Raw genomic sequence first — 12,439 nt, forward strand, 5'->3', positions numbered from 1 at the left:
AACTGTCCTGGCTCAATGCTATGGAATCATAGAACTTGTAGTTTGTGAGGCACTAGCACTCTTTGGCAGGGAATACAAATTTTATTGTAAAACTAACTACAACTCCCATGATTCCGTACTATTAAGCCACAGCAGTTAAAATTGTGTCAAACTGCATTAATGTTGCAGTGTAGATGCACCTTCAGCTGAGTCTGTAATATCCACAGGGGTAAGGCCAAGCACTCTGAGTCATCTCACTCCCACAAATGCAAGGCACTGACAGATACTTACATTGGAAGAAGCTGTGACAGATGGCCTTGTCCGCTTGGCTGCCACAATTGGCTGAATGAGGGGTGCCAGGGAGGAGCGCTGAGGGGAAAAAGAACAAAAAGAGGCGAATGCAACATGAAGGACACTCATGTAATTCTGGCTCCATAGAAATGTTTGTTACTCTTTCCAACCAACAGAATATTGAGAAAGCAGAGCAAAGTTGATGGCTGGATCCAGATAACAAGATTTTTGTGTACTTTAGGGCATGAAGTTTAACTTAAACTTACAAGTGGACACAAATGTCTGTTTTTCTCTATCATCAGTGACCTCTGGGGAAACAAATGTCTGTGACAGCCACAGAACGTTAGGGTATGGAGTGTGTTTCAGTTCAGAAAAAAGGAACAAGTCTATAATAAGTAGAATTAGACAGATATCCTCTAATATCATCTCGACTTACCCGTCTGTCTCTGCTTTTGACAGGCCTTGTGCCACGTTCCTTGGGGAGGAAAGAAAAGGAGGAGAAACCAGAGACACAAGCTGGAAAGATATGTCATTTAAGACCTCCTTATCCATCAACTCCTACACTGAATATATGTGTCTTACTTCTACTCTCATATCAAATTATGCTTTGCATTGTATGTACCATTTTGTCAATCTCTGCAGGATGAAAGAGCCCATCATGATTGTTAAGAGATTGTGGCAAAGGTAAAGGTTTTCCCCTGACATTAAGTTTAGTAGTATCCAATTCTGGGGGTTGGTGTTCATCTCCATTTCTAAGCCAAAGAGCCGGTGTTGACCATAGACACCTCCAAGGTCATATATCCAGCATGACTGTATGGAGTGCCATTACCTTCCCATTGGAGCGGTACCTATTAACCTACTCACAATTGCATGCTTTCAAACTGCTAGGTTGGCAGAAGCTGGGGCTAATAGCAGGAGCTCACCCTGCTCTCTGGATTTGAACCGTCGACCGATCCACCAGCAAGTTCAACAGCTCAGCGAATTAATCCACTGTGCCACCGGGGGATAGGGTATTACTGCCCTATCCTGGCTATCTACAGAACACTCTGATGTATTTTTATTATATTTATGTCTCATGCTGCCTTCAGAATTCAAGGCTGAATCCATGGCTTTCCTTTTCCCTCCTTTCTGTGACCACCAATTCCCACCAAAAGAATGCTTGTTATGACAAATACCTCCTTCCTTTCACATCTGTTAACTACCTGAATGGTTAAATGTATATCAAATTCTCAAAAAGATTCATAAGATAATTTCTGGAATGCTGTGGTTGTATATTTGACTCATTGTATTTCCAGGATGGGGAATTGATTCCTTGATTTCTCCTGTCCAAAAGAGCTTAGACATAAGGTAAGCCTTGCTTCCCTGTGCAATGGTTACTGCTGCCATGGTAGCCATGGATCCTCCACACTGTCTATTGAAATGTTTGTAAGTCTTAAGGAAAATTACCTAGTGGCCATGCAACTGGAAACAAAACATCAAACCATCATTTTTTATTTCTTTAGAAATATCATTAAAAAGGTGGAAGCCAATCTAACACTTTGTTTTGCTGTATATTTCTACCTACTAAAAATTACGTTAACGAGTCAAGGGAAAGGATTCATGATGTTTCTTCCAGGTCTGTTCACAAACCCAATTACATTGGGACTCATGCTCAAAGCTTTTTTGGTTCTTCCATAACAAACCTATGTAGAATGGATACTTACTATTTCATCATCTGAGCGGTCAAAGCTGATATCAGACAAACATGAGGCACCAAGTTCTTCCACTGCAGATAATCTAACCATTAAGAATATCAAAACGGATCAGTAATGAACATCTACCTGGTATAACTTCGAGCACTTCATTCTGGTATCACTCTTCATACCTAGCCCATCTAATGCAATCTCCTCTCCAAACATCCACCAACAGCATCTCCAAATATCTACCCATCATGCTAGAAGAGTGACATCTTGGTTTTGTTAAGCTCCTTATTTTTCAAGGATGCCATGAATGTTGGATAATGATGACAAATAGGCACCAGCTATGGATACTTTTTGGTATTTTCTACACGGATGAATCTTATTCCCTTAGACAGTCTGTATATGGATTTCTGATGACTTCACTCAAGACCAGAGGAGCCACTTTATTTGTAGAAGACCACCATTTGAAAACTTAATCTGGGATCAGGTGATTCAAAATATCTTTGACTGACAGCCTGGAGCACTCGGGCCTCCATGATTCCAAAACATTTTTTTTTGGACTTCCAACTCCCCAAAACCTCAAGGATTCTAGGAGCTGAAGCCTAAAAGAGATCAGAGCTTTGGAAATACAGCAGTAGATAATACTGAGCTTAGATGTATAATATAAGGCAGACACATTTGTTGAAGCATGTCAAATTTCCCTTGTGGAAAGTAAGGTAAAGGTTTTCCCCTGATATTAAGTCTAGTCATGTCTGACTCTGAAGGTTGGTGCTCATTTCCATTTCTAAGCTGAAGAGCCGGCATTGTCTGTAGACACCTCTAAGGTCATGTGGCTGGCATGACTGCATGGAGTGCTGTTACTTTCCCGCCAGAGTGGTACCTATTGATCTACTCACATTTCCATGTTTTCAAACAGTTAGGTTGGCAGAAGCTGGGGCTAACAACGGGTGCTCATCCTGCTCCTCACATTCGAACCAGCAACCTTTTGGTCAGCAAGTTCAGCAGCTCAGTGGTTTAATTCACTGTGTCACTACACAAAGTTTTTTTTTCATGTCAGGACTTGAGAAACTGCAAATCACTTCTGGTGTGAGAGAATTGGCCGTCTGCAAGGACGTTGCCCAGGGGATGCTCGGATGTTTTGATATTTTTACCATCCTTGTGGGAGGCTTCTCTCATGTCCCTACATGAAGCTGTTGCTGATAGAGGGAACTCATCTGCGCTCTCCCCAGGTTGGATTCGAACTGGCAACCTTTAGGTCAGCAACCTAACCTTCAGGTCAGCAGTCCTGCTGGCACAAGGATTTAACCCACTGCACCACCAGGGACTCCACTACACAAAGTGAACAAATGAATTACTTTTAAATATACAAAAGGCTGTATATTTAAAAGATGTAGCAGATTCACATTAATAGAAAGAGCTCCTTGACAACTCCCAAGGTGAAAAATACTCCTTCATTGGAAGATTATAAACATATCTGATGGGTTTTTAGCAGTAAATTCCTGCACTGGCAGGGGCTTAGATCAAAGGATACTGAAAGTCGCATGACGTTATTCTGCCACATGTACAGATAATCTATTAGCTACTAAATATCAGTTGTATATCACTTACAGCACATTATATATATTGTGTGCAGGCTCTTATAGATGAAGATTTTTAATTTACATGCTGGTCATTTACAAATCCATTGTATGTCAATGGGGATTGTGTAGAAATTAAATGACTTGTTGAGTACCAGTATTGAAAATACCATCAATTGTATCCACAGCCAAAATACATTTTGGTTATAAGGTGGGTAGATAATAGATACACATGCACGCACACCACACAAGAGACAATTTTTCTAATAATTGCTCCCGCCATTTTGTTGCTTAGGGAGACTACAGGATTGGATTTTTAAATTAGAGTTTACATTACATTTATAGGCTACAATTCCTGGAATCTTTTGAGGATGCTAGAAGCTGTCACCTTCTAAAGTAACATTTCTAAGCTTTGGTCTTTGGTAAACTCACACGTCCCCTGGCATACAGCATTTGCCAGGCAGCAGGGTACTGTGGCAGAAACACTGATCTTCGCTGAGAGGAGCGGTCTGTGAATCAGTCATTAGGTAGGCATAGATAAGCTTCAGCTTGCGTTCCTGTTGGGGATGGTGAAATAGGTGGGAGAGGCACAACAGAGGCTTTTAGAGTTAAGAATGCAGCAGAAGAACTGCTTGTAACTATGAGAGATCTAAGTTTGGTGTAGCCTTCCTTGGGATGAGGGTAATGCTAGTGGACAGAACGAACCGGAGTTTTCACTTAACATGACATGAGTCAACTCTCTACTAAAGAGATTAGCATTCTTTAATCCAAAATGAATTGCAACAGTCTGTTTTAACCTTCATGCATTCAGATGAGACATGTTAGTCTGCTAGGGTCACATTTTGTTATACAACTGACAAACAACTATATTCTAGCATTTCATTGCATGGCCTCCTGAAGCATCGTTAACAATATCCCTATGTTTCAGAGATCTGCCAGGTACTGGTATGTGTGTGTATGTGTGTATGTGTATGTATGTACTAGTAATGTGCATTTGTATGAAATCGCTATCTGTTTAGTTTAATTTCATTTGTTCCGCTCCGTTTTTGTTTTTGTTTGTTGCTTCCGAAAACGGGACCCCATCTGAATGAGATTTTTGTCCCACATCCAAAAAAACAAAACAAAAAAACAAACAAAAACAAAAAAACAAAATTTTCGGACCATTGGCAGTAATGGAAAGACTTCTAAGGCTCGCCCTCCCCTCAGTTTTAGGGCTAAAGGGGTGAAAATTGTCATACATGGAGGGCACCAACTTTTAAAAGGTTTCCTAAACAGAGAAGATAGATGCTCAACAATTTCTTTCCTTTCAAAAATAGGGGGGGGGGGGGGGTTAAACAAAGAATTAAGATAAAAGATTTAAAGATTGAAAAATATTACAGTACAGCAAATCAAAGCTACAGAGATTGCCTTCTTTCCTCCACCCCCGAAGCCCTGCGCGCACACTCCCCAGCCAAACCCATTGCACCCCACCCCTTCAAAAATCCCAGCCCCCTTCCCTTCAAAGAAAGAATAAAAAATAGAAGCCAAGCAGCCAAGCTTGGGAAAAAATTAAATACAAACAAATCTCTTTCCCCTGGAAGCAAGGCAAAGGAAAGCAAGGCAAGGCAAGAGGCAAGGTAACAAGGCAGCAAGCAAGTAAGCACACTAGCACAGAGACTGAGTGAGCTGAACAAGCAGGAGCAAGCCAGACAGCCAGACAGCACTAGTAAAGGACGCACCCACAATGGCTGCTTTGGGGGCTGTCGCTCCATTAAATATCCTGGCAACGTCAGTTTCCTTTGCTTCTGATTGGCCAAAAGTCCCAAACATCACCTCCTTCTCCTCTGACGCATGCAGAAGAACTCCCTGGGCTGCGTGAGGAAGGCCACGTCACCCAAAAAAGTAAACAAAGAGAAAGAAACTGCGCAACTTTCTCTTTCGTTTCACTTTTTGTTTCATCCAAAAATGAGCTCTTTTATTTCATATAAGAAAAAATTGGTTCCCAAGGACTTGAATTAATAAGTGTCCACTAAATGGAATAATAACAATGTATTAAATATCATTAAACATTGTATTATACCCAATAAACAAATATAAATTTCAGATAAATGGTTACAAAAGCCAATCATACTGTTGCATTCACAGTATGATGAATGGTAATCAACTTTCTTGGTTATTTTCTTGTTTCTTCAAAGAAGAGTAGACCCCTGATCCACAACCGGTTTCGACTACTTATAATCTTCGTCTGGTGCTAGGGTCTGCAAGTATTGGATAACATTAATACAATTGTACAAAGTGTTTTCTGGCATAGTACAATTAACAACTATTAGTTGTGGATCAGGGCCTCTGCGAGGAGAAGATGGGGTGATGGCGACAGGGAAAAGGCAGAACTGCTTAATGTCTTCTTTGCCTCGGTCTTATCACAAAAAGAAAGCCATCTTCAACCTCAGCAACATGAAATGGACGAAGGATTCGGGGAAATCCAACCCCAAATAGGGAAACAAGTTGTCCAGGAACACCTGGCCGCTCTAAACAAATTCAAGTCCCCAGGGCAAGATCAGCTACATCCAAGAGTATTGAAGGAACTAGCGGAAGTTGTTTCAGAACCACTGGCAATCATATTCGAGAGTTCTTGGAGAATGGGAGAAGTCCCAGAAGATTGGAAGAGGGCAAATGTGGTCCCTATCTTCAAGAAGGGAAAAAAGAACGACCCAAACAATTACCGTCCGGTCAGCCTCACGTCGATACCAGGCAAGATTCTGGAAAAGATCATTAAGGAAGTGGTCTGCGAACACTTAGAAACAAATGCAGTCATTGCTAATAGTCAACACGGATTTACCAAAAACAAGTCATGCCAGACTAATCTGATGTCTTTTTTCGATAGAGTTACGAGTTGGGTCGATACAGGGAATGCTGTGGATGTAGCGTACCTAGATTTCAGTAAGGCCTTCGACAAGTCCCTCATGACCTTCTGGCAAACAAACTAGTAAAATGTGGGCTAGACAAAACTACAGTTAGGTGGATCTGTAATTGGCTAAGCGAACGAACCCAAAGCTCACCAATGCGTCGTCCTCATCTTGGAAAGAAGTCACGAGTGGAGTGCCGCAGGGTTCCGTCCTGGGCCTGGTTCTGTTCAACATCTTTATTAACAACTTAGACGAAAGGTTAAAAGGCATGATCATCAAGTTTGCAGATGACACCAAACTGGGAGGGATAGCTAACACTCCAGAAGACAGGAGCAGAATTCAAAACAATCTTGACAGACTAGAGAGATGGGCCGAAACTAACAAAATGAAGTTCAACAGGGATAAATGCAAGATACTTCACTTTCGCAGAAAAAATGGAAAGCAAAGATACAGAATGGGGGACGCCTGGCTCAACAGCAGTACATGTGAAAAAGATCTTGGAGTCCTTGTGGACAACAAGCTAAACATGAGCCAGCAATGTGATGCGGCTGCTAAGAAAGCCAATGGGATTTTGGCCTGCATCAATAGGGGTATAGCGTCTATATCCAGGGAAGTCATGCTCCCCTTCTATTCTGCCTTGGTCAGACCACACCTGGAATACTGTGTCCAATTCTGGGCACCACAGTTGAAGGGAGATGTTGACAAGCTGGAATGTGTCCAGAGGAGGGCAACTAAAATGATTAAGGGTCTGGAGAACAAGCCCTATGAGGAGTGGCTTAAAGAACTGGCCATGTTTAGCCTACAGAAGAGAAGGCTGAGAGGAGACATGATAGCCATGTACAAATACGTGAAGGGAAGTCATAGGGAGGAGGGAGCAAGCTTGTTTTCTGCTGCCCTGCAGACTAGGACACAGAACAATGGCTTCAAACTATAGGAAAGGAGATTCCACCTGAACATCAGGAAGAACTTCCTGACAGTGAGGGCTGTTCAGTAGTGGAACTCTCTCCCCTGGACTGTGGTGGAGGCTCCTTCTTTGGAGGCTTTTAAGCAGAGGCTGGATGGCCATCTGTCAGGGGTGCTTTGAATGCGATTTCCTGCTTCTTGGCAGGGGGTTGGACTAGATGGCCCATGAGGTCTCTTCCAACTCTACTATTCTATGATTCTACTCTTCTTTGAAAAAACAAGAAAATAACCAAGAAAGTTGATTACCAGTCATCATACTGTTTATACTCTTTCATGCCATCTGAATGGACGGTACGAAACAAATACCCGAATGAAACAAATGGAACAAATACTGCACACACCTCTAATATACACACACACACAAAACAGCTGGGAGGAAAAAAAACCCTGTTTCTATGTATCTATTTCTGTGTTTGTCAAGGGATTTTTGTTATTTTGTTCCAACCAAATATAAATCTACTGGAAAAGCAATAAAAAGACCTGATGCAACTATAAAACCTTGATGGAAAGAAAACAGAAATGAAGTGCTTTGCTTGTCAATTCATGAGGAACACTGGAATTCTCATTGGGCTCAAGAAACACAAAACGTGTATATAAACTTTGACCTCAATCTATTGTAATTCTCGCTGGGGTCAAAAAATAATCCACACCTCATTCAATCACTTTCTTCATGTCTGATTCATATGAAGGTTAAAAGCAACCAAGTTTACAATTGTTTGCTTTGCAACTCAGTGTTAAAGCTGATGCAGTTTGGAGACTTTTTATGAGGCTTGTGCCAACATCACAGCTGTGCTGAGTCACATGGACAGAGTGTTTTTGGTATAGTAGGAGTGGCAGTTGCCTAAAGCTTACATTGCACCAGAATGATGAACATATTGCTTTGTTTTACAGCAACCAGATCTCGTTAATTTCTAAAGACTGTACTGTGTCAACCCAGCACTCTGAAAACTAAAAGTAGCAATCCTTTAAGGTCTAGAGCAGTGGTTCTCAACCTGTGGGTCCCCAGATATTTTGGCCTTCAACTCCCAGAAATCCTACCAGCTGGTAAACTGGCTGGGATTTCTGGGAGTTGTAGGTCAAAACACTGGGGACCCACAGCTTGAGAACCACTGCTCTAGAGCTTTCCTCCCCGACATACATCACTGAATAGAAAGAACACGTGCTGTTCACCCTTATTATGGCTCTATCACTATGGGTCTCCTTCTACCAATTTAGCACCTGCTTTTCTAGTTCGGCTTCTGCCCCATGCCTTTTCTTCATCTCCACCTCCACTTGGTTGCGGGCATGTTTCAGCTTCACCTCCAGCCCTGAACGCTCAAATTCAGACTGCCGCAACTGCTCCTGTACTTTCTTCAAGTCACGATCTAGTTGAAGGCACCGCTGGTGTATCACCTCAAGACTTCGTGCGATCTGGAGATAATCTAGGGGAAGTAGACAGAAGTTTTGCATCAGGGTTTGAGAATAAGGAATCTCTATGATAACCAACATGGTGCAGTGGTTTGAGTGTTGGACTAGAACCCTGGGAGACTTGTTTCAAATCCCTGGGCTGCTGTGGAAACCTGTTGGGTGATCATAAAATTATAGAACTGGAAGAGACCCCAGGGTCACGTTGTCCCATGCCTTGAACTGCAGAAGCATACCATGAAAGCTCTTCCGACAGATGGCCATCCAGCCTCTGTTTTAAAACCTCCAAAGGAGATTTCACAGGACTGTGAGGCAACATTTTTTTTACTGCCAAACAGCTTACAGTTAGGAAGTGGAATCCTGTTTTCCTGTAGTTCTTGGCCTCAAAGGCAAGAACAAGTCTGTGAGAGCTGTTCGGCAGTGGAACTCTCTCCCCCCCAGACTGTGGTGGAGGCTCCTTCTTTGGAGGCTTTTAAGCAGAGGCTGGATGACCATCTGTCGGGGGTGCTTTGAATGCGATTTCCTGCTTCTTGGCAGGGGGTTGACTGGATGGCCCATGCAGTCTCTTCCAACTCTACTATTCTATGATTCTGTAAGTCCTTTTTGAATATAATTCTGCCAAGAAAATACTGTTCACTTTAGCAAAGCCACTATAAATCAGAAGTGACTTAAAGATGAACGACAAAACTCAAATGGAAAAAAAAGAGAATCGTGTAGAGGTACTATTTTAGATGAGGAGGGGGGAAACTTCCCTCCTTCAGATGTTGCTGGGCTACAACTTCTATCCTCTCTCACCAATGACTGTGGCTGATGGGAATTGTAACCTGGCATTTTCTGAAGATCCCTAGTACTTGGCCTTAGATGAATCCAACAAAATGATGAGCTGAACCTCAAGATAATACTTTCCAAACAACCTGTGAAAAGCTCTGGCATGAAAACAAACTGAATGCTGTTGCGTTTGTTGTTATTACTACAGTAGAGTCTCACTTATCCAACATAAACGGGCCGGCAGAATGTTGGATAAGCGAATATGCTGGATAATAAGGAGGGATTAAGGAAAAGCCTATTACACATCAAATTAGGTTATGATTTTACAAATTAAGCACCAAAACATCATGTTTAACAACAAATTTGACAGAAAAAGTAGTTCAATACTCAGTAATGCTATGTAGGAATTACTGTATTTACGAATTTAGCACCAAAATATCACGATGTATTGAAAAAATTGACTAGAAAAATGCGTTGGATAATCCAGAACATTGGATAAGCGAGTGTTGGATAAGTGAGACTCTATTGTATTAACTTTATTTATACACTACCCCCCTCCCCAAACATTACCAAATACAGCTTCTACAAGTGGGCCAAAAGTCACAAAAGCATCTGATGTTTTGACAACTTTCTGAAAAGATTTGACATGATATTGACAGACCTTTGGCTATAGATGAAGAAAGGGGAGAGACCTTTTGTCAACCTACCTAGTTCAATATTGCTGTTGAAATTTATAAACTCCAAAAGTTGGTCCAAACGATGCATAATTTGAGGCCCCAGACGATTCATCCTGCTAAAAATACATTGTATCGCAGATAAACTAAAACATTTTCAATTTCAAGAGGAATTAAATGTTGAAATTCAAGCACACACTGCTCAAGTCTGCAGCCCTCAATGAGGAGCTACTAGATAGCATTAGGCTAGGATGAGGGAATCCCCCCCGCTCCTGGATGTCTGTTGATATATCTGTTTTCTCTCTCTCTTTCTCCTCCCATCCTAATCAATGATGCAGAATGGCATTTGTTTGAGATGTGTGTCCTTTCGTTTTAAGACCTCATGGTCACACTTCTTATTTTTCCACCTTTTCATTCAGACCTCTCTCTACTCAGTGTGATTGAGAAAATGCAGTATTTAGAGTTTTTTCCCTTTTGTTTGAACCTTAGAAGTAATGGAGTTAGAGAGAAGCTTAGACCCAATCTTTTCTATCAAGGAAATGTAGTTTTTTTAAAAAATAAACCTTTTGAAACTTTCATCTTTGTGTCTTCAGCTCAAGAATTCTTTTACAGGCTTGCTGTGAATTTTCAGGCTGTGTGGCCATGTTCCAGAAGCTTTCTCCCATGTCATTTCACCTGCATCTAAGGCAGGCATCCTCAGAGGTTGTGAGGTCTATTGGAAACTAGGCAAGTGGGGTTTATATATTTGTGGAATAATGTCCAGAGTGGGACAATGAACTTTTTACAACCACAGCACTACGTCTTCTGCTTGCTGTGAGCTAACTGCTCAATCAAGTATCCTGTTTTGTATTTTAAAATACTCTGCTATTTTGGAGATTTTCCCAACATTAAGCAGAAAACAAAGTTCAGCTGAGCCCCAAGAATTCCTCTTCTGCATATGCTAAACAATTACGAAATGAAGAATACCTGTGTGCATATACAGAGTGACCCTTTACCTCCCCGAGGGGCCTCCTCCTATCTAGCATCTAGAACAGCTTTGCAAAAGAATTCCTGGTTTCTGTAAGAAAGAGATACCATATCTAGTTAAAGGGACTTCTCAACGTTTTTTTGGCAAAAGGCATCCCTGCTGGAAAAGCAGCTGGAACGACAAAGAAGGGAAGGAGGAGATGGGAAACGCAAGTGTTTTGAATAGCCCACTCATTAATTTGCCTGTAAGCGCATTGAAAGAGCCTCCCCAGGCGCCTCTTCAAAAACATTCATGAGCAAGCTCCCCTAAGGAAGAATAAAGATTGTGAGACACTTTTTGTGTCTCTTTTTGTGAAGGTCAGAAGAGAGTCAGTGGTGCCCTTTAAATCCAGCCTTTTGCTTCCATCCAGATGTGCAAGGAGAATGGAGAAATAATGTAGTTTGACCACAGTGACTCAATGCTATTGGGATCCTGGGAGTTCTTGTTTGGTGAGTCACCCGCACTCTTCGGCAGAGAAGGCTGAAGAACTTGTAAAACTGCAACTCCCAGGACTAGCCTTGAGCCAAGGCAGTTAAAGTTGTGTCAAACTGCATTCATTTTACAGTGTAAGGGCCCTTCCACACAGCCTTATATCCCAGAATATCAAGGCAGAAAATCCCACATTATCTGAGTGTGGACTCAGATAACCCAGTTCAAAGCAGATATTGTGGGATTTTCTACCTTGATATTCCAGGATACAGAGCTGTGTGGAAAGGCCCTGGGTGCACCCACTCGCCCAGTCATGAGTTGTCAAAGCATTCCACACAGCTATTTACAATATAACATACAATAATAAATAATAATATATTGTAAGGTAAAGGTTTCCCCTGACGTCCAGTCATGTCTGACTCTGGGGGTTGGTGCTCATCTCCATTTCTAAGCTGAAGAGCCGGCGTTGTCCTTAGACTCCTCCAAGATCATGTGGGATGACTGCATGGAGTGGCGTTACCTTCCCACCGGAGCAGTACCTATTGACGCACTCACATTTGCATGTTTTTGAACTTCTCGGTTGGCAGAAGCTGGGGCTAACAGTGGGGGCTCTCTCCGCTCCCCCAATTCAAACCTGCGGCCTTTCGGTCCAGAAGTTCAGCAGCGCAGCGCTTTAACACACTTCGCCACCCTGGCTCCAATATATTGTACATAATATTGATAATAATATAATGTAATACAATATAATACTACTAATACAATATTAATTATATATCATATATTA

The 12,439-nt window shown here is 41.8% G+C and overlaps 1 protein-coding gene across 9 annotated transcripts in view; it reads right to left on the reverse strand.

Annotated features, from left to right (window-relative positions):
- LOC100564830 (rac GTPase-activating protein 1) overlaps positions 1–12,439 on the reverse strand; it is a 28,067-nt gene that overhangs the window by 14,831 nt on the left and 797 nt on the right. For 5 of the 9 annotated variants that reach the window (XM_062967286.1, XM_062967283.1, XM_062967287.1 and 2 more), the window contains exons 2-7: positions 10,254–10,339; positions 8,593–8,795; positions 3,959–4,083; positions 1,974–2,046; positions 707–745; positions 271–348 (exon numbers count right to left, since the gene is read on the reverse strand). In XM_062967286.1, coding sequence (XP_062823356.1) covers positions 271–348; positions 707–745; positions 1,974–2,046; positions 3,959–4,083; positions 8,593–8,795; positions 10,254–10,339 — 604 coding nt within the window. The remainder of the gene's footprint in view (positions 1–270; positions 349–706; positions 746–1,973; positions 2,047–3,958; positions 4,084–8,592; positions 8,796–10,253; positions 10,340–12,439) is intronic. The other 4 variants (XM_062967285.1, XM_062967288.1, XM_062967289.1 and 1 more) reach the window with 4 other exon arrangements.

Source organism: Anolis carolinensis, chromosome 1, assembly GCF_035594765.1.
Source record: "Anolis carolinensis isolate JA03-04 chromosome 1, rAnoCar3.1.pri, whole genome shotgun sequence".
NCBI classification, from domain to species: Eukaryota; Metazoa; Chordata; class Lepidosauria; order Squamata; family Dactyloidae; genus Anolis; species Anolis carolinensis.